The sequence below is a fragment of the Artemia sp. Qi Xiang Cuo genome, chromosome 21 (genome assembly GCF_049724085.1).
Source record: "Artemia sp. Qi Xiang Cuo chromosome 21, ASM4972408v1, whole genome shotgun sequence".
In the NCBI taxonomy this organism is placed as follows: domain Eukaryota; kingdom Metazoa; phylum Arthropoda; class Branchiopoda; order Anostraca; family Artemiidae; genus Artemia; species Artemia sp. Qi Xiang Cuo.
The window spans coordinates 51,839,057-51,863,062 of NC_142814.1; the positions used below are offsets into that span (position 1 = coordinate 51,839,057).

At 35.4% G+C, this 24,006-nt stretch overlaps 1 protein-coding gene across 1 annotated transcript; it reads left to right on the top strand.

The window, feature by feature from the left end:
• Window positions 1–891: 891 nt before the first annotated feature.
• LOC148939707 (uncharacterized) lies at window positions 892–19,965 on the top strand. Its single transcript, XM_089106952.1, has 4 exons — window positions 892–900; window positions 2,000–2,180; window positions 6,577–7,083; window positions 19,808–19,965. Exons 1-4 carry the CDS (start codon window positions 892–894, stop codon window positions 19,963–19,965), a joined length of 855 nt encoding a protein of 284 aa, XP_088963078.1.
• Window positions 19,966–24,006: the final 4,041 nt, after the last annotated feature.

Consider the following 24,006-nt stretch of genomic DNA (forward strand, 5'->3'; position numbering starts at 1 on the left):
TCTAGGGATTTGAGCGGCTACAACGGAGTAGGGCAAGTTCAATCTCACAGAGGTTCGGAGGATCTTGGCTCTCTTGTGATAGGCCGGACAAAGTTGCTTCTCAAGTGCCGTGTGCCTCTTATAATTACAATTTTTACAGTAGGCGTCTTTCTCGGTGCAATTTTCTGTAACGTGGTTAGGTTTACCACATTTTCGACATGAATGGAGTGACAATTATTTTACTATGACCATGAGCTAGGCAAATTATACTTTGTAGGGGCTTTGGTTTAAAGTAATTATGGCGAAGGGCAATACCATGCAAAAAAACATCTCGTCTATATTTGTTTTTGAATGCAACGAGCCCTGAGTAACTGGGTCTAAGATAGCCATAATTTTTCAAGCCGAGTCTTGTGGCTGTTGTTGGCTGGACCGGATGACCCGAAGAATCAATTAGTTCAGCTGTAAATTCCTCTATTGGTATACAGGTGTCAACACCATAAACCACGTATTTATACGACTTTTCTACTTCTTTTGAAGTGGCAAAGATTTTGGAACCCTCAAGGATTAGTTCCTTTGACCTTGAAAGGACTGAATCCGCGGCCTTGTGAGAGGTAAAATAAAGATCTATCAGACCGTCTTTCGGGAAAACTACTTCAACAGTTGAGTTAGCTAGTAGAAATATAGGCTTTCTAATATCCATTAATCGATCTCTAGTAAAGGTTTGACCATTGGTTTTCTTGATGGTCACAATGTAATAGTATGGTTGATCTAAAGAGCTAGGTAGTGATTCAATTGGTGGGGAATCATCAGGGAGTGATATAATCTCGGGTTGGGGTTCTTCAGGGGGTGATCTAACTGCATAATTTTTCTTTTTTTTTGCCAGAGGTTTCACCAGTACTTTTAGCTTGAAGGATGTTTAGGGTTTGTATCCTCTTAAGATGTGTCTTTGATTTAGACACAGGAGTTGGGGGGGAGTTGGTTAAGTTTCTTTTTGAGGGCAGGAAAGGTGAGACATCTATGTCTTTTTTTAGGAGATTGCTTTGTGTCAGACATGAGCTATTTGGAACTAAAAATCTCACCTCTTATTTCTTTCACTGTTCAGGACTATAATATCCTATAATCCAATTAACAAGAACCAAGGTCACTAATATCACTTAGGAAAGTCCAGGGACGTGCACAGTCTGTAAATGTTCAAGACGGGGAATTTCGACTGGCAAATACCAAGAGTGAAAACACCAAATAGATGTTAACACAAAAGAAGCGAGTTCATAACTTAGTTCTATAATTTATTTTATGCATCAGTTTGCAATATTAAAAACGTAATTTTAACTTAAAGTGAAAACTTGTGACGAAAAAGTAGCATTTTGATAAGTAATACTAAATTAAAGTCACAAATATATTTATTCCGTTTTTTTTCTTTTTTCAAACTTGATTTGTATTATTTTCTCTTCATAAGGCTAAAACAATTATTGTGTTTTGTGAGTTTGAGGATCTGCATCAATAAAGAAGAACACAGTTTAACAGCCAAGTGGTACTTTCAAGTTGCAGTGTAATAATAATTAGTGATATTGGTTAAATTAAGGTAGTAATAAGTATATGATCTCAGTTCCTGACAGAAAAGTGATTACAGAACTTGAAAAAATTCTAAATGTTAACAGACACTAGATGGTGTTGATAGTTTTTTTTTTGTCAGCACTAGCGCCAGTTCCCACTTGTATAAGTTACCCCTGCACATAATTTACCTCCTGTTCATTTGAACTAAAGTTTGATTAATTGGAAAGTAAAATTTTCCTGTTTTCTTTTTCTTAACAGAGGAACGCTTTTTAAATTATTTCAAAGATTTGTAAAAAAGGAAGTAATTAACAAAATATATTGAAATAATATTTAGATTATCACTCTTCAGTTTTGTTTGAGGCTTTCGATTTACCACCGTTTTAAATTTTCCTATCTGTTTTCGTTGCTTTCTTGGGTTTGGGAGCCTCAGTGTTTGGAATTATTTGTCGGGATTGTATTTTTATAGCTTTTTTTGTTTGGTATTGTAGGTGTAGAAGGTCCTTCAACAAGTGCTGCCGAAACCCTAATGGAATCTTCAAATTCTTCTCTATCACCAGAATATCAAAATTTCCATGAGTCTGTTTCACCCAGGATTTCCACGTCACTTCTAGAATTCGACTCCCTGGAAGTGGATTGTGATGACCAAGGTATAATTAACCGAATATTGTCGTTGCATCAATTTTTACTGAGAAATAAAAGAAAATTTCCGTGGAATCTTTGTTTTTGCTAAGATAAAGCAGAAAATGTTATACATAGCTTCAAATACAGTTACTGAAAGTTCTTACCTGCATTAAGAGCGTTACTACCGTTAAACACAAAATGATGATGAGATTTAATATTGTACACCCTTTTTTATGTAGGCTAAAAGTTGTACAATGTTGACAAAGTACCAATTAATTTGCCACCCGAGTCTTGAGTAAGTAGAAATCTGTTTCTATTCATAAACATTAACTACTAACTACTGGATCTAGAAATCTGTGAATAAAACTCTAAATTTATGTGGCCAGTTTCATAACAATCAAATTTATCACCTCTTGTTATATCTAAATTTCCAAGTTTCTAGACTGGTATTTGTTTGCTCTGTGGGTTTTATTCTTTCTGTGTAAATTATTCAAACAATGTTATTGTAGATTGACTTTCTATCTGTTAATATCTTTTTATCACAGGAAGTAAAGACCGATGTTGACACAGTGTATTATTTATTTATTTATTATTATTAGCATTATTATTATTTGGTTTGTTTGTTTTAGACCAGGTGTTTCTTGTAGAAGAAGTTGTCTTAGAAACTTCAAAAAGGAGTCGTTCGATTGTAAATTGAAAGGGCTAGTGCCTTTTTTGACAATCGAAAGTGATTGCAACGCAACCAGCCCCCCACGTCCATAATTTCCCTAAGACATCCAATTAAAATTTTGAGATAGCCATTTTTTTTCAGCGTATTTGAAAGTTCAGAAAATTTTATTTTGATATCAACACCCTGTGAGTTGATTCTGCGTTTCAGCAGAATCAATGATTTTTTTTCTTTCCGCTGAAAGTACGGAGCTAAATTAAAACTCAGAAGAAAATAAATTGTTCTTTACATTAGGGGTATAACCTCTCCTTAACACCTCGCTCTTCACACCAAAATCTCTTTTTTATTTTAAAAATCTCCTTACTCTAATTAAACGACTCTTTTTTCCCAGTGTTGTTCTTAAATAATTGGGGGGGGGGGAAAGTTACAAATGGTATACAAAATGAGATATTGAAGAGAGGGGCCCACTCCTCATACACGAGACAATTTCAGGTCGTTTTAACTTGGGATTTTGCTCCTTACTTCTAGTTGAAAAAAACTGTTTATTTATTTAATTGTTTTTCAAATCAGGCCGGAAATACTCCCACCGTGGAAAATGTTTCCTGGACATTCTCTCCTCTCAATGTTTCAATGGAAAGTTTCCCCAGGTAAGATTTCCTCCTAGGCCCCCCCCCCCCCCACGCAAAAATACCCCAGAAAATTTCAAATTCTTTGAAAATTTTCCTCGGCCTATTTCCCTTTTATATCTTCACATGTAAAATTAAATTGGCCAAAAAAAAATACGGCAAATACAAAGAATTTAGTATAAGAATTCTGGTAAATTCCCCCGTGTATGATTTCGCTTTGAAAGTTCATCCCGGAAACTTCCCTCCCCATGGATAAAACTTCTCTTGAAAAATCCCCACTGCAGAAAATTCCCCCACTAGAAAATTTACCCTCCCAAAATATTTCTGTTTACTTCCCAAAATCAAATACTAAATGTAGACACTACACATATTTCACAACTTACAACCTTGTCCCTGGGATTTGCAGGGCCGTGTCATCCTCAAAGGCATGATTATTTGACTTTACAACTATGCTGATCTTTATGGCTTTCTCAAAATTTTGATCGGTTGACTTTGGGGAAAAAAGGCGTGGTAGGGGGATCTAGCTGCCCCCTTATCTTTTTGGTCACAAAATGGGGAACTACAACTTTAATTTCCGTTTGAGCTAGCCCTCTCTCGATTTTATTTGGCCGTTGTTTCTATACGATCACCCTGAAAAAAAAAAAACAACGACAAAATAACCCAAATGCATGATCTTTCTTCTGGCAAAAATTACACAATTCCACATTTTTTCAGATGGAAGCTAGAAACCCCTACAGTGAGATTTTCTGATATGCCCAATCTGATGGTGCCATTTTTATTAAGATTCCTTGTCTTTTTAGGGGCGTTAATAGGGGCGTCTGTCGTTTTTAGGGGCGTTTATTGCTTTTTATCAAGAGCTGTACAAATTTTCTCAGACTTCCATGACTTGTGATGGGTACATGATACTAGATGAATATTATGTATCTGGAGTCAGCATAAAAGCCAATTCACTTGATGTACGTATTGTTATCAAAATTTCGTGCTTTAGTGTTTCGTTTGCTATTTGGCCGAGCTGCTCCTTACTTATAGTTTGTTACCATGAACTATATTATCAGGCTTGGAATCCATTCTCAAAAAGGGCATTGGTGGTGGACATTGACATTAATTTTATGGCAACTTTTTATAGGTATTTGTGAGACCCATATTACAAGACTTCTATGACTTGAGTGGATCAGTTTTTCTTGGAACTAATGACTCTCTACTGAAAATCTGGAAAGCCATGACTGATGCAACTGCTGGCTACTGGGTAATCCGACAAACTGGCTTGATTCTGTAGCGACTGAATTGCAGGGTTTGTCATGGCACTTGCAACACTTGATACAGATTCCAGAAAGGGCAATTCCATGTCTACGGCTATTTGATTCTCAACTTGGAGAAGATCGTCAGGGGTTATATATAAATTCTTGTAACGCGAATTGAAGTATTTGGCAATCGTGACGAATGTGATCTAAAAAAAAGGCCTATAAGCCTCGAAGGTATTTTATCTAGCCAAGCCTTCCGGAGGATCTCAGCAACATTTGAGAACCCTAAACATAATTTGCGAACAGGCTATGTGAAATTCTGGATACAGCTGTGCATGCTGTGTATCAGCATAGATGAGTCAATGGATTGAATACATTATTCTTCTTCACGACCGTCTACGAAACAATTTTCTCTGTTGGATCTTTTCTTCTGGATTCACCGGTAGATACAAAAAAAAACAAAAGAATATCGTTTTCGATATTTGATATTTACGTTTCAATATTCGATATCGATATTTAGTGTGATATATCGATATCGATATTTAATATCGCCCAATACTAACTGCTACCGCTACTACTATGATACTAGTTCAATTAAGGCTAAGCATATGAAGTTGAAAACTTGACAGAATATTGAGGGGGAGTTTGAACTAAATAAAAACACACTATGTGCATGCAGATTGTGAAAAGGGCGTATCTCAAGAATGGATTTTGGTATTAAGTTGGAACTTTCAGAGAACACTTAAAGGGAAGATCAATTGACAAAAAGGTGGTATAAGCATGTCACTACTTGCAGTACTATCACTGGTGCTATTACAAATACTACTACTGCTACTAAACTACCCCACCCAATGCTTCAATTCCAGTATATTCTAGGGATGAGAGCTTTAAGATGAACAGGAGGTCAAAATCGCAAAGCAGCATTGCCTTTGGAATGGTGTTTCGTGCCAAGGTGAAATTTCCGGAATTGTAGGGCAGGAATACTCAACTGATCAATAGGCATTATGTACATGCTGATACCGTAATTAATACTGCTGCTACTACTGTTACTACTTATACTAAGGTAACACTAACACTGCAACTACTTTTCCTGCTACAACCGCAACTTCTGTGATACTAGTAGGCTACTATTAAGGATAAGCCTATGAAGGTAAAATTTGAGAGGATCTTGATGGCAAATTCAAGCTTACCAAATACACTATGTACATTTATACTGTAAATAGAGCGTATTTTAAAAATTAATTTTTGCATTAAGTTTGAACAGGGGGTGTTGAAGGGGATGTTAAAAAAAAAAAAAAAAAAAGATGGTATGTGCATACTCCCACTAATGCTGCTACTGCCACTACAACTATTGCTACTATACAAGCTAAGGGCATTAAGGTGAAGCTACAAGGAATGTTTAGGCATATGTTGAACTAAATCAAAACGAATTATGATCATGTAGGTTGTCAAAAGGGTGACAAAGCAATATCACAATAATGGCTTATATGATGAAGTTAGACCTTGGTTTAATCGATTGCCTTGGATCTTTCACCCATACATTCATTAAACAGAAATGTATGGCTTATTTTATTCTATTTAGTTGTTTTAGTAGAAGTTGTACATTTTTGAACTCACCATTCATTTTGAACATTGCTGCATCCAGTGTATATTTTTTTTTCTACAGGGCAATCTGAATAAGTTGAACATAAAGGAAATAAAAACAAATCCACCGATATCTAATATTTATTTCCCGATATCCGATAAAGACACTGACCCCTATATTGGTCAGAAAATATTGGCCGGTCCATATATCGATCGAGCCCTAATTGTTATAATGCCAATTTCTTTGGTTTTCTTATTTTATTAATTTCAGAAAAGAAACTCAATTCAATTTTTTTTTCTATAGGGATGTGTCATTCTACTGTGTGCAGGTCTGATAGTGTGATTCAGCAAATACTCTTAGGCGGAAAACCGATCGTTATGGTGAGAACACTGACAGAGAAGTCTATTGAAGAATTAACAGTTGGAATCTGGCGTTGCGGCTGCTGTGGAAAAGCAGAGAAATCCCTTGTGATTTTAGATCTTCACATTGACACTGGCTGTGAAGAGCTTTCGCCAATACAGTGTGATGTCTGCCCTGCAGTAGTTCATAATTACAGTAATTTTGTTGTTCATTTCATGGATCACCAAATGGGAGTGACAAGGAAATGTGTCATTTGTTTTAGAGAATCTATTGTTGATAGGATACAACATCCAGTGTTACAAGATCACTTTTTGCCAACAGTTTCTGAACTATACCTACAGGAAAATGAATCACTAGTTTCACATACTACATCTAGAAATGGCATCTCAAATTCATTAAAATTATACGATGGTGAAAAGGGTTTAGACGATACGGAAACATTTTTACACAGTAAAAAGCAGAAAAAAATAGAAATTCGAAAAATTATACACACAGTAAAAAATATATATGAAGGTAATCTATGTAACAAATGCTTTCCTAAACCAAGCCATTTGAAACAACATCAAATAGTGCAGACAGGTGAGAGGCCATGTGAATGTGATATATGTAAGAAATGCTTTTCTTTATCAAGCATTTTGAAAAACCATCAACTTGTGCATACAGGTGAGAGGCCATTTGTATGTGATGTATGTAAGAAATGTTTTTCTACATCAGACACTTTGAAAAAGCATCAAATTGTGCATACAGGCGAGAGCCCATTTGAATGTGATATTTGTAAGAAAGGTTTGTCTACATCATACAATTTGAAAAAGCATCAAATTGTGCATACAGGTTAGAGGCCATTTGAATGTGAGATTTGTAAGAAATGTTTTTCTGAATCAGGCAGTTTGAAACAGCATCAAGTTGTGCATACAGGTGAGAGGCCATTCAAATGTAATTTATGCAATAGAACATTTTCAGGTAAGTCGGCCCTGAAATATCACCTAAAAACACATTCTAGGAAGAAGTCTGATATTTAATAGTTTACAATAAAAACCATAGTTTACAAATAATTCAATTCCTTGGGGAGTTGAAAAGAATAATCTTTAAACTCTGCTATCAGGGTCACAACCAGCAGCAGCAACCTTTTAAGAAAATCGAAATATATTTTCTTGTGATTATTATCTATTCTAATCAGCAGTTGTACCAAACCAATTCTGCTCAAGACATCCTCAGGGCTATACTGTGGTGTTTATCTTCCCCCATAGTATAGTGCAGACGGTTTGATATCATCTATTTTCCCTTCTTGTTTTAGTTTTATTTCTGTGTTTAAAGCTTTTTCCAATAGGCAATGATTAGAAGTCCTCCAAAAAAAAAAGTCCCCCCAGATCCCAAATCAAATTCCAGTGAAAGTGTCATAGTGAAAGATACCCATCCTGGCTGGTCAAGCACCCTATCTCAAAGTTCTAATGATAGCTCCAATTCGGAGAATAGGACAATGATAAGTGTAGGGGCTAATGTAACCATAGATGATAATGGGTTTCAAGAGGTCCTCTCTAGAAGTTCTAAAAAAAGGAAAAAAAATCTCCCCAATTACAGGCATTTCCCCTCTCCCTGCCCAAGATCCTCCCTCCAAAAAATTAGGAATTTACCTTAAAATTACTTCCACTACCCCCTTTGAAATAAAAATGATCACTGCAATAAGAGTTGCAATTTTTAAATTGCTAAAATCAATGTTCTCTCTTAACATTAACCGTGATAGATCTCTGCTAATAGCTGTAGAAGATCAGAAATCAGCAGATACAATAATTAACCTTAAATCCCTTCTGAATAACCCAATTATTGCATCTAATTGGAACCCAAAACAATCACCAACAAAAATAGTAGTTTATAATGTTCCCTCAGAGATATCTACTCAGGAGTTAAAAGAAGGCCTTTCAGATAGGGCTGGAAACACAATCCCAGTTGAGGATGTTACCCAACTTGGAAAACCCAACTCTAATGGCCTAAAAGCTAGTAGATCCTTCTTATTCACACTGAAGGATAAAATTGATATCCCAGAAAAATTATTCCTATTTGGGCAAATCAAACCACACAAGGAATACAAACCTAAGCCTATTCAGTGTTAGAAGTGTTTCAAACTGGGACACACAACAAACAAATGCAATGAAATTCTCCAAGAGTGTAGTAATTGTAAATCTTTCCATCCTAAAGAGCTGACAACTTGCAACAACACTCAGCCTACATGCATCAATTGCAAAGGCCCACATGAATCTACAAATAAATCATTATGCCCTGCATACAAGAAAAGAGCTCTAACACTCCGAATATCAACAGAGAAGGCCATCCCATACCCCTTTGCAGCAATGGAAGCAAATGCTGCCCAACAATACCAAATAAAGCCTGTAATGAAACCAACCAAAACCCCCAAGTCAAATGCCCCCAATGCATCAAGCACCCCATATAAAAAACCATCTTCTAAGCCCCCTAGCTCAAATCCCTATCAGAAGGAATCACCAAGCCAACAAGCTTCCTTGTCCGGTGAGATGAGGCCAGCCTGGCCCTCCCTCCCAAGAAGAAACAAACCAGAAACACTACCAGGAATCAATCCCTTAACCAACAAACAGGATGCACTACCAAAAATGCAATCCCCAAATATATGCTTATTCATTCAAAACTGTAATGCAGTTCAGGGCATGAACATACATCCACTACAGAAAACAAAAATTATTGCAGAATTGGCAAAAATCTACATCCCAGATGATATGCTCATTCAAGCAAAAAAAGATCTTGCTTTACTGTTAACAAAGCTGAACATTGATACACAGTCACATGAAGAATAAATCAACAACACAACATTTATCAATACTCCAATGGAATGTAAGATCACTAACAGAAAATAAGCTAAATGAACTAATATCATTTATGAATAATACTTCAATTAATATTGCTTGCTTCCAGGAAACTCATTTAACCCAAAATCAACAAATTAAGTCTCTGGGATATACTATCCTGAGAAATGATAGATCTTCAGAGAGAAAAGGAGGTGGTGTAGCTTTATTAGTTAATAATAATATAAAATTTTGTGGCATCAATTTTCCAGATTTTGAAAATGATGTTGATGTAATTGGTATAAGTGTTTGGCTGAATAATTTAAAAACCTACATAATAAGCTTTTATAACCCTAATGGCCAAACTACAGATGCCAAGGATTTCTTTAATTATATAAATAATTCTAATATGTTAAAAAATATCATTATTTGTGGTGATTTCAATGCCCACAGCCTTTTGTGGGGGAATAAACCAGCAAATAAAGCTGGTAAATTTATTGAGCATATGACTTCAAATAATAATGAATTAGTTGTTGCTACCCCTCCAAACCTGAATACCTATTTCAACCCCAAAAGTGGCAATTTCTCCACAATTGACCTACAAATTGTGTCTTTAAATTTTTTGAACAAAATTTACATAAATAAAATTGATAGTCTATGTACAGACCACTTTGCTATAGTTTGCTCCCTAAATGAACCTGCTGAAACTTCATCTCATACATCCAAATGTATCAACACTAAAGCAAATTGGTCTATTTTCCAAAATAAGCTAAATGATGAAATTACAAATTTCACCCAAAGTTCATGCATTTCTAACACAACAGTTGACACACATGCTGAAGCGTTGACATCTTTACTAATAAATACAGCTAATCATGCTATCCCCAGGATAACACCTAAGAAAACATTCCATAAACAAATTCCTAAAGCATGGTGGACAAATGAGTGCCTAAATAAATGAAGGATAAAAAAGGCAGCTAGGACAGAATTCATAAAAAAACCAACACCTACTACATATTTAAAAAAAATACAAGCAGAATATAATCTAAAAAGGACTATAATAGATGCTAAATATAAATACTGGAATAATTTTGCAAATAATCTCTCCAGAGAAACAAATGAGCCAATTATACATAAAGTCATAAGCCACATATGTGGGAAAAAGACTTCTCCCAACCCACTCCTGTATGAACTTATAAATATTAATACCCATTATGACAATGATAATGAAAAGGCTAACCTATTTGCAACTCTTTTTGTTAATAAGCTAACATCAAATAATCAAAGCAAACTGTCCACAATTCCTATGAACCCTAGTTGCCAACCACGCCCAGGATCCGAGTACATAACTAATCCATTTTCAATCCAGGAATTGAATAATGCAATACATCATATTAGGTCCAAAACTAGCAGTAGCTATGACAATATACACCCTACATGGATAAAGAATCTCACACCTTCATACAAACAAGAACTGCTAAATTGTTATAATCACGCTTGGGCATCTTCTAGGTTCCCCAATATATGGAAATGTTCGTCCCTCCAACCAATCCTAAAGAAAAATAAACCAAAAGATAACCCTGAGTCTTATAGGCCCATAACGATTACACCTGTGATGGGGAAAATAATGGAGAAAATGATTTATCACAGACTCCTCTGGTTTGTTGAGAAAAATAACATGATCCCACACACTCAAACTGGATTCAGGAAATACCACTCCTCAACAGATGCTCTCATTTTGCTAACAAATGCAATAAATGAATCTTTCTCAAAAAATAATATCCTAGTGGCAGCTTTCCTAGATTTTGAAGGAGCATATGACAATGTGAACCACCAAATCCTTTTAAATAAACTTGCAAACATTGGAGTACCTCCTAAGCTAGTATCCTTTATTAATTCCTTCATAGAAGTGCGAAGTTTCATTGTTTGTGTTGGTTCAGCCTCTTCACCCCAAAAGACAATATCCAAAGGCCTACCTCAGGGAGCAGTCCTCAGTTGCCTCCTATTTGCCCTATATCTCTGGGACATGAACCTACCCCACACGAATCTACAATATGCTGATGATCTGGTGCTATGGTCATCTGTCAACACCTTTCAGATAGCACAGTCAAATCTGCAAAAGTCACTTTTCCAGTTTGAAATATTCTCTCAACATTCTGATTTACCCATTTCACCCACCAAGTCAAAAATAATCCAATTTCACCGGAAGCGAAACCATGTTAATGCAAAACTAACTCTAAATAAAACAACTATTCCAGAAGATAATAATATTAATTACCTAGGTCTCATGCTTGACCAAAAAATTAATTTCCACCTCCACATTTCAAACACAATAAAAAAATGTTATAGAAAAGCAAATATACTAAAAAGACTTCTTTCCACACCCTGGGGTTGTAAGGAGAAAACCTTACTCCAGTTTTATAAATCACATATAAGACCCCATATTGACTATGGGCTCATTGTCTATGGTGCATGTGCAAAGACCCAGATGCAAAAAATTGAAACAACACAAAATGATATAATACGTCTCATATTTGGTCTTAGGAAACCCACAAGCACCAAGTTTCTGCTTATGGAGAGTGGATTAACAACAATAAGGGAGAGACGTAGCTTTTTCTTGATAAAACATCTTACAAAAATTGAATCAAATAGATCACACACATTACATAATTGGTTAAGAAATCCAGCCATGTATAGAGGTATTGCAGATGAGTATGCCAATATTCAAAAGAAGTTCCCTGTACCAGCAAAGTCTATTGCACCTACTTTCCCCCAATCCCCTCCATGGAATTGGTCATTTCCCATAATAAATACTGAATTTTCAAAATGGAATAAAGATTTAACCCCCATTGCTTTTGTCCAGAAAAAATTTGCAGAACTTAATACAATTACCTATAAAAATCACTTCCAAATATTTGTTGATGGGTCAAAAATGGATGAGAAAGTTGCACGTGGTGTTTTCCTTCCTCACCTGAAAATTGCAATGGGAGAGAGATTATTTAATAATTTATCTATAATGTCTGCTGAGTTAAATGCCATAATCATGGCATTAGAACACCTTAAGCAAAACCAACCTTTGATTGAAAATTCAAATAATATTATCATATAATCCTACTCTTTATCAAGCCTTGAGTTGCTGGCCTCAGCTCCTCAATATAAGTTGGACATTGACACTTATCATTGTCTCAGTATTATTGATAATCTTGCTTCAAGTAGAATAAAAACTTACTTTCAGTACATTCCTAGCCACTCTGGCATAAGTGGTAATCATCAGGTTGATGAAATAGCAAAAAATGATATAAATATTGACCAGCCAAGTGGGAGACTAGTCCCAATTAGAGATATTTACCGATGGAGGCTATCAGATATTAATTTTAATAGGATTAATCCTATCCTTTCCCCCTTTCTCAATAAGTATCTTTCTAAAATTTATCATAGAATTCGTTCTGGAACAAATGGACTAAATTTCCTTGCATTCTCATATAAGCTTTCTAATTCAAGTGGTTCAATTCCCCTGTCCCCTCTTTGCAGGCATTGTAATATGAATAATGAAACAATTGACCATTGCCTATTTGAATGTAATATGCTGACGTCTGCACAACATACCTTGCTTTGTAAACTGTTAAAATACTTCAAACACCACAAAATCCCACTATCAGCCAAGAGCCTAGCCAACTGTACCTGCACACAGAGCATAGAAATCGACATCTATCATCTTATATTTGAACTCCTAGAGTCGAAAGATCTGCTGAAAGATATCTGAATATATCTAATAAATATGAGGCAATCAAGACAGTAGCTCTGTAGCCCACAGAGTGAAGCAAAAGGAAAAGGGCTAAATAGTTATACTGAAAAGCCCGCCTGCTGTTAAATAGAAGAAGAATAAAAACCTCGGATAGAATAGTGATTTTCGTAAACAGAAGTGGATAGACGTTGAATAATTAAAGCTGTTCCATGCAAGTTAATTCTCTGATCTGAACTAACTCTTTGCTCTATGGAAATTTCTAGTTTTTTTTATGCTGGACTCGACAAGTCTATGGTAAATCGATTACAACTGTTAGAAATAGGTCTGTTATTGTCATTGTCTTATTGTCATTGTGTTTAATGTTATTGTCTAGTGCCTGGTAAAATATCTATTTGAATGGGTAATTTCAACTGGGTATTCAAATAGAATTCTTTTGTGTTCAAAACGCATGACTATCAGGATTTTGAAGTATCCAACCATTTAACAAAAAACAAGGTCCTGTGGTTCTTACCTTAGCGCACAAAAAAAAGGAATGGAAATTATTAGTTTGTAAGTAAATTAGGTTCAAAAATGTCAAAAATCTTTACTTTCGAATGGCTTGAAAACCACAGAAAAAATTGGAGTACTATCAAAGTAAAGTGTTAATAGTCAATTATATTGTGAAATTACTCAGTGTACGAGTCATATTATAATCGTCAATTTTTTCATATTTTTCTCTTACTTAAAAATTTGTTCTTTTGATAATTTTCTTTCGGTGTTGTTTTCGTATTCATTTAAAACACTAAGCAGTTTCTTGCTCAGTTTGACAGTTAGACAGTTCAGTTTGAAGTGCATGGTAAACTTTTGTCATTTATTCACAAGGAAGTCAGGCTAAACTAAGTTGAACCGAGTCCTTACAAACTCTGAAGGATGAACCAAGAGCAATTTTGAAATCCCTTTTTTGAATATTCTCAATCTTAGATGTTGGATCTTTGGTGAGACTACTTACTATATTACTAAATCTTTTAAGTTTAGAAAATGATTTTAGCAGGAATTATTATTTTAGTAAATTTATTATTTCATATGTGCGAGGTCACTTATGGTAACTTTTTAGTCAATCCAAGGTCAATTTTTTAAGCACAAAAAAAAATGTTTTTCTTAGTTTGACAACAAAATGTTTTACTACAAAACTTCATCTGAACGAATACTGCCGATAAAGGAAAGAGGGGTGAATATAAAATTTATTTTATTGCCAAAAGTGATCTTCAATCAGGGTTATTTCTCTAGATAATCGCCTTAGCGATTGAGGCATTTTTATTTCTGTCAACAAGCTTCGTGATACTTTCTTCATAAAATGACTGTGCAAATGATTTGAAAAGAGTTGTGCCGGTTTCTTTGTACTCCTCCTTGCTATAGAAAGGCTGTCTCCAAGCCACTTCCTCATTACAGGGTAAAGATAGATGTCACTTAACGCTAAGTCGAAACTATAGTGGCTGTTCAAAAATGCATGTGCAATAATGGATGCACACAAATTCCCCAAACAGATCCATAAGTCCAAACAAATGTTTAAAATGCAAAATTATTGAAGCTGTTTCTTGGACCCTAAAGATGCAATGCATGTGGAATTTAAGGGGAAACTAGTTCAAACTGCCGTTGCTGATCTCCTTTCAATGACTGGCTGTGCTGATCTTCTGAACAGATAAAAGCCAACGCCTCAAGTGTGTCTCAGCTAGCCGCTCAATACTCTTTTCTTCGAGTTCTTGTTGGGTTCTAAGTAAAATTTCATTTTATCTTTGAATCATCTTTTTAGTGTCAAATTTCTTTGAAATGGCTCACAAAACTGATATACTATTTGAGTTACCCTTACTCTATGTCTGTCTACGCTAGTTCTGCCCTAAGATGGATAATAGTCTATCATAAACAAGTGAAGTTACTCATTTCAATGCCAGCTTTGCCTCTCACAGTAACTATCTGTCTTGGCTTTACTCTAATTAGCCATGGCTTGGCACTAAGTCTCTCATCATTTCCACAAAGTTAATCAAATTCAAAACTCAATAGACTCGGAATCTACCTTTTTGGAATTTATTTTTTCCATGGAGGAGAATTGTGGATTTCCCGGCATTATTTAAAGAAATGATCCGACAATAAGCAAACAAAAGACATGTTTTTTTTCAGCTTAATATAAGGAGCAATACTTAAATTAAAAGAATGGATTCTGTACATGAGATGGGCTGCTCCCTCCTCAATACTTTGCTTTTTACGATTAATTTTGACATTTTGTCCCAGTTCCTTAAGTTTTAAGTTTTTTTTTTAAAGTACTGAAACTTTAACGTGAAGAGCGAGGGATTGAAGCATAGGCAACTCCTTTCATATATGGAACAATTTTTGTTTTTTTTAATTCAAATATTGCCCCTTACTTTGATTTGAAATTTTTTATTTATTTATTTAACATAATAGACTGGAGGGACTCCCCCTGTCCCATTGTAATTTACGTGCCTGAGGCGCAACTAAGGGTCAGCTCCCTTCCTATAGGCCATAGAAATCGATTATGTTGAACACATTCAAAAGTTCTGATTAAATTTTAGATTGCTTATTGTAAGCTGAATTAAGTCCATAAACTTGTACTAGTAACGGATAAAAGTAAAAAAAAATAAGTTGGTAGCTGACATGAACAGTGTTGTTTTGTTATGATGTTAGTTTTCGCGAGTGTTTTGTTAATTTTTTCGTCGAATAAATACATTCAATGTTCCCCCAACATGGGGGAAGCAAACCAAATTTTGCAGGTTTTATTGTTTGTTTTTTTTATAATCCTCAATATTAAACTGCTACTTCAATATGGTTGAATACCCCCCCCCCCCCCTTCAGAGGTTGTGTGTTTAAAAATGCAACCTGAATATTAAGAAAGTTTATTATTTTGTGAAGATTAATATTGAAAAATTTGGAATTTCTTGATTTACCAATTCATAATCTGTCATCCTTATAAATTGAATTAAGATTTGAATGTTCAGGATCTTCTGGACAGTAAAGAAATACGGAGATATATACAAAGAAAAGCAGTGCTGCCCAAAATAAGTTGAATATATTTATATGTTAATTTGAATTTTCCGGCATAGTCTTCGTATTCGAGCAATTTAATGTGACTGTAAAGAAATATTTTTCCTCTTGACATATCCAAGCATAATCAGTCAGCCTCCCCTCTTGAGAAATATCAAAATTCAAGATTTATATTTGGTCTTCTCATACAATTAATAAGTTTTGAATTCGTCATAAGCGAACTAGAGCTTTATGACTCTTCTTTAAACTGATAGGCCCTACCCCCCCCCCTTCTAAGCTTTTACATCTGTTAAAAAAAAACTAACCTTTCCGCTTTCAAAGCCAATTGATTTTAAGTAATTTTGTTTGTATTTCTGTCAAATAACTACATATTTTGTTCCTCAAATTTTTTTCGGCCAAATTATTCAGGTTTTATTCTCTGTTAGCTTTGATGTCCTGTGTATTAAACTACTGGTTCAATATGGCTTGATGCCTTCTTCTCCTTCTAGAAGTCTTATGATGAAGTAAAAACATCCTGAATTTTGCAATAAAATCTGTTATTTTGACATACAACTGCTTATTCTGAATTTTATGCAAAGAAAAATGCTAAAAAATCACCGATTTGCTGATTTATACTACTAATTTTTTCAATATCTATTAAAATCAAAGATTATTTATTCAAAGGTAGTATTAAAAATTCATTCACTGTTATTGGCGGAATAGACAATCAAGGCCCATCATAGAAATATATTAACCTTTAAACATAAAAAAGTTTTGAGTTTTCTTATTATAGAAAAAAATCATAAGATTTCCCACTTTAAAGGTTATCGATTTCCAGTCATATCGTTTTGTTTGTCTGTCAAATAAGTACATTAAATCCATCTTTTGTTCCTCCAATTTGTTTCAGCAATTATGTATGTATAGATAATATATTTATCAAAGCTTTTTTCGTTTTGTGATAAACAAGGCAAGATTGCCATACCAAAAAATTCTGGAAAACCGGTCAGTATGACAATCAACATTCCTTTCGTAAATATAAACCAATTAAAGTTTATTTTGTGGTAGCTTGAGTTAAACCTATACACAATATCCAAGGAAATTCTTAGGACTTCATTCTGCATTTCAAAAATTTTTTTGTCTAGGGTAAAGGTACCGATGATCCGACAGTTTTTGTAAAAAAAACAGTTTTTCTACTCTAGAAGTCTTAATTTAAAGACTTTCGGTTTGAAAAGGGTTTCAGTATGTAGGAAAAACATCTAGGAATCTAACTGTTTGATGAGAAGTTTGAAGTTTTGTCTGGAAAGTGGTACAAAACTCCAATTTTCCGAAATTATAGCATTTTCACCTACAAATTTGACACAACAAAAAGTTACCTGCTTTCGACGCAAGTCGGAACCCAATTTGACACCCGTATCGGGCGTAGAACCGATGAGTCAACAGTTTTTGTAAAAAACCAGTTTTTCTACTCTAGAAGTCTTAATTTAAAGACTTTCGGTTCGAAAAGGGTTTCAGTATGTAGGAAAAACATCTAGGAATCTAACTGTTTGATGAGAAGTTTGAAGTTTTCTCTGGAAAGGGTACAAAAGTCCAATTTTCCGAAATTAGAGCATTTTCACCTACAAATTCGACACAACAAAAAAGTTACCTGTTTTCGACGCAAGTCGGAACCCAATTCGACACCCATCTAAATACTTGGGGAATACTTGTGGGCGGAACCTGGTGTATTTGACACGTATACTCTTGTTTCTTTGTTTTTCTTCAAATGAAACTCAGAGAGGAGAGAAAGTAACAAAATGAAAAATAAAATCAAAAAGGGTGAAAAAACGAGGATTTTGTCAGCCAGTGGTGAAACCATGAAGATGAAAATATAAGCAAATATTTCGACAAGGGCCTCCGCCAAGTCGTCCTCAGTGCTAAACAAAAAAAGAAAATCTAACCTTTCGAAGTTTACCTTACAAAGACAGAACAGACACTCAAACTTCATTTAATGTATAAAAGTATAAAAGACTATGCAAAAAGTAGAAGTAATAAAACTAACAAAATCGTTTCAAGTATGTAGTATTTGGTATAACAAAATCGGTACAACAAATTTTAATATACATTATTAAATACAAATAGTATTCAGCATAACAAATTTAGTATAAAAAAATTGTTTCACTAGCATTTCGGAAGGGATGGGGTCTAGGAGAACGGGATTAGATTTCAAGAAATTTAAGAAGTTTATTTGATTTAGTGGATTTTATTTTCATATGCAGATTCTTAGTTTCATTCAAAACATAGGCCTACGCGTCATTTTGTATAAGATTTTGTATTCGATAAAGTTTGTATTTTTTATTCGGATGAAGGATAAATAAGGGTATAATCTAAAAAAATCTGGGGGGGGGGGAAAAACACGGTCTGGGGGGTCAACTGCCCCCCCCCCCCTGCCCCATAGCGATTTACGCCCCAGCATGGTATGAGGCCAAGTGGCAGTTTCTCAGATGATAGAAAAATCCAGTGTCTGTAAGTAAAACTTCAAAGTTTAAAAAAAACTTTTGTTTAAATGTTATTTCATCTGAAATAGGCTATTATTAGAAATAATAATCATCAAAATCTCTCGTTGCGCAGAAAGCACCCGTAAATTCGACAGCTATGGTGCCTATGGTTTCGTCAGTGGATCCTGGAATTTCGACACCTATTATTTCTCATCTATTTTACATGTTCAGTGAAGTTTCGACGAAGTCACCTATATTTCGACAGGGCCTGTTGCTGTCTGTCCAAAATTTCGACAAGGTTACTACGAGATATTTGCCAAAGAAATAAATCCCTTGATAGAAGCCGATATTTACGCTTGAATGCGGCTGAAGGAACATTTTTAGTCCGCCTGGTATTCCACTACATCGAACAAGAATTTTTGACACTTGGAACCTAGTTTCGACCATGCAATTTCCGTCGGCATTTTCATTTAATTTTATCAAGAAAAAGCTAATTTGGCTACATTTCAGAGAAGATCAGATGTATCTCGACACATTGGCGCTTATCCCAACTTTTTCTTGCAATAAATAGCCAAGTAATGACAGTTTGAACATTACATATCTGAAAAATTGTCGGGAGCTCCTTTTGTGTCGAAAACAGAAAACTGACCGAGTTGAATGTTCTTTCCTTATCTGGGTGTTCTGGATATAGTGTACACGTTTCGCACCGTCAAAATATACCGACGGCTCCAAGAGATGGCGCTCTAAGTCACGGCTAAGCAGAGCTATCCCGTTTTGAAGGAAAATTTTGACAGTGGTTCCGAAATTGCACTGTCGAATCATTGGTGCCTTTACCCTATTAGAAGGATAGAATCAATTAATCTTGATTAATAATATCCCTAAAAAAACAGTCTAGTGAGTATACACTCAAACTCATGTATATATATATATATATATATATATATATATATATATATATTATATATATATATATATATATATATATCATTATGAAAGTAGTTATAGGATTACCCAAGCTTGGACAAAATCTTTTGATTTCTTTTATTAGTCTTTGACTAAAGATGTAATGTACCGTAGTTAGTGTTATTTTAGTGTGCAAGATCCAATAATTATGATGCGAAACTTCCTTTTAGATTATAACACCCAGGGCGTACAGACCGTTATCACAAAGGCTATAGCTGCATTGGAACATGTAGACCATCATTGCCGATGTTATATCAATTTGGAGCGTCCAGACATTTATTACTTAGTTCTAATCGCCTTTGGAAGCGTACAGACTATGATTTCTTAGGTCATAACATCTTTTGGATTGTACAAGCAGGGTCGGATATAAAGCTTTGACGCTTTTAGACCCAAGTGTTTTCGTTGCTCCGTTGTTACGAGATTTTAAGGGACATCCCTGAAAACTTGGGGGCAGTGGAAGCACTGAACAGAACGCAACTGAGGAGCTAAAAGTGATAAAAGAGAGAGGTGATACCGACCTCTGAGCTGCCATACTTGAGAGACGCTTGACAGTTTATAAGTGGCCACGGAACTCCTGTGCTGTTTTAAAATCACTTCTGTGAATAGGCAGCGCGGCAGCAGAGTGCACCTGGCAATTCGATGATAAATCTCATCTGTCCAGTTTTTGTTAAGAAAAAGATCACTCAGTGAAAATTATTGTCCCCCCTGGCATTATGCGTCCCTAGGTCCGGACCTATTAGTAAATCCAGCCCTGCGTACTGACCGTCATTGCTAAGTACATAACGCCTTTGCAGGTTACAGAAAAAATACTAAGGTCATAACACTTTCAGAGCGTACAGACCGCCGTTTCTAAGGCATTACACTTAGGGTGTATAACCCAGTTTTTGGCAAAGAGTAAGTTGTTTCTAGAGACTGTTATGTGGACCAGTCTCGATACCTAATTTAAAAAAAAAATACTGTACCGATTAAAAAAAAATATTTTTGTAAAACAATACTCAAAACGCTGTTTCGGAAATGTAACAAAAATTACAAAACGAAATGGAAAGTATGAAGTCACCGATTGTCATTTCCAAATTATGAACTTTCTGAGTTCAACCACATCTCTAAAACTAACCAGAGCGAAGACCTCGCAACAAGGGCCTCACAATGCCGAAAGGATACTACTACTGCTAACAACTCACCGTACCACCGAGACCTACAAAGCTGCGCAAGCTCCTCTTCCATCCCAATCGATTCAAATCCTCCCTCTTTACACCCTCCCAGGAAGTTCTCATTTCCTATAAGTCTTTCTTTATATCTTCCCACCCCAACGGCGGGTGACCTGCTTTCTGTTTATCCCTAGACGGCTGTGCTGGAAAGGACAATCTTCGGCAATATGCCTTCCTTCATCCGCAGAACCTGCCCTAGAAAGTGGGATTGAACCACAGTTTTCGTACAGCCTAATGTTTGAAATACGGTTTATCAGCCGGGTACCCAGAACAATCCGTAGGCAATTTCTCTGGAAAACATCTAGCAAATTTTCTTCCGCTTTTTGGAGTGCCCATACTTCAGAGCCATATTTGACCACTTGTCATCTCTGTACCTTACAATATTCTAATCTTGGTTTGCAGACTTATCTTCGTATTCTTCAAAAAACATTTAATTATGAAAGAACACCTTGGGCCTTGGTTATTCTTCTTTTAGCATCGTCACTAGTCCCACCGTCTTTACTAATAAAACTACCAAGGTAAGTGAAGCTGTCCATCTGATCAATATTTTCGTTGCCCAACGAATATATATATATATATATATATATATATATATATATATATATATATATATATATATATATATATATATATATATATATATATATATATATATCTACAAGTACGAGACAATATCATTAAGTAAAACACAAGTTAGAATCTTCACTTGTTCACCCTTGTTGGAATTGTTTGTTTTTTAAAGTCATGATATAAATGCCTGTCAAGCTGATTCATAAAAAAGCTATTTAAAATAAAAAAATAAAAATGGACGTCACAAACCATTAAAGCTAGATTTATGTCTCGTTTTTTATATCTGTTAATGGGGTTCCCTTCGCCCTTTCACTCTATGGGTCTAGGCCTCTACCCCCTCCCCCCCCGCACAAAAAAACTCCCGCTGAAAATATCTCTCGTGAAAGTACCCCCCCCCCCAGCAGCTGATTCATTTCCTATCACTTTTGACTTAAAAGAAAGAACTACAACTCTCAATTTCTGATAAAAAGATCAATCTCCGAAGTTTCTACGACCATGAGGTGGAGGTGGGGATTAGGTTGGGACACTCTCCTCCTATGCAGAATAAATTCTGCTCATTTTGAGGTTTATTGTCGCTCTTTATTTTCATAATAACAGCGTAGACCAGATATATTCCCAGAAATCAAGGGATTTTAAACATCAATTTCACATTTTTGGTGTGTTTGTTAGTTTTTTCCCCCTCTCCCCGAGAAAATAAACCCCCAAACAAAAGTTCTGAATACGGCCATGAGGGTTGCACATCAATTTCTACCTCCATCTTCCTCTTGTCTCTTTCTTAGAACTAATTCTTTATATATTTGAAGGCTCATTGAAAGTTTTGGTATTAAAATTCGCCCTTTGAGGCGTCTCCTTTTCTCCCAAACTATCAAAAATATTTTTAAGGTCTATATTCCTTGTAATTTCCAGTTGTTTTACAATTCCAAACATTTGCATATATGGGTTTTAAACTTCTACGATGAGATTTTAGGATTGTTTTGTAGTTAAATTAAGCTAAGGTCATTTCCAATGACAAACAAACTCCGCTATGTCAAGATTGCATAGTACATCTGCCTTTCATTTGGCAGACAGCCAGGGTAAACAAGAAGGCTGTCTTATTATAAAATAGGTATCAAACAGTTCGTGGTAACGAACTGTAAGTAAGGACCGACCCGTCTTAATTGTAACCGAAACTCTAAAAAACGGAATTTTTATACCAATAGATATATCAAAAGAATCGAATTTGTATGCTGATTTCAAATATATATAAATCATTAAGTTAAATTTTACCCATCAAAAGCTATGAGCCGGAGAAAATTTTCCTGATTTTCAAAAAAGGGGAAAACAGCCCCTAAAAGTCAAGTGATCTCAATTATCAATAATCTCAAATCACACCATCAGATTCAGCGTATCAGAGAACCCTACTGTAGAGGGTTTAAGCTCCTATCTGCAAAAATGTGGAATTTTGTATTTTTTGCCAGAAGAAAGATCACGGATGCGTGTTTATTTGTTTGTTTTTGTTTTTTTGTTTTTTTCCCAGGGGTGGTCGTATCGACTCAGTGGTACTGGAATATCGGGAGAGGGCTAATTTGAACGGAAATTTAAAGTTATATTGCCCGTTTCAAGTGATCAAAAAAATTGGAGGGCAACTAGGTCCCCTCCCCCGTCATTTTTTTCCCCAAATCGGCCAATCCAAATTATTAGATAGGCATTTTGTTTATGATAGTTGTAAGACCCAATAACTATGACGTTGGGTATGACATGACCCCCCCCCCACCTCCGCAGGGGCAGGTCTAAGTTATAAAATTTGCCCATTGTCTGCGCATAGTATTTGTTATTGGGATGTAGGAATACATTTTTGGGTGGGGGGGCAAATTTTCTGCTGGGGGTTTTTCCACGGGAAATGCTCCATGGGGAGGGAAGTTTCCAGGGAGCGAACTTGTCAGGGAAAATTATACACCGGAGGTATTTGCCAGAATTCCTATACAAAATTCTTGTTATATGTTTTGCTTTCTCTTTTCCGTCTCAATTTTACGCACAGCGCAGTTAAGAGAATTTGTCCGGGTTAAATTTTCAGTGGGATCGTGTGGTCTAGATGATATTTTCGTGGGGAGGGGGTTTTTTCCTTGGAGGGGGACCAGATTTCCTAGTATCATTTAAAAAACAATCAGAAATTCAATTTAAAAAACAAGTTTTTTGAACTGAAAGTAAGGAGTAACATTAAAAATTAAAACGAACAGAAACTATTACGTAAATAAAAGGGGTTGCCCCCTCCTTAACACCTCGCTCCTTACGCTAAAGTTTGAATTTTGTCCCAATTTTGCACTAATGACTCCTGAAACACATGGGCCGTTTAATTAGAACAATAAGACGCTTATTTAAAACAACTAAGAAACTTTAGCGTAAAGAGCGAGGTGTTGAGGAGGGGGTAACCCCCTTTATATACGCAATAACTTCTCTTCGTTTCAAGTTTGAATGTTTTTCCTTGCTTTCAGTTGAAAAAACTCTTTTTTTTATTTAATATACAACAAACCGGGCCTTTATTTCTTTGATGCTGTAGAAACATTTATAAAAAAAAAACCTCTAGGGAACAAAATACACTGAAATTTTTGGTA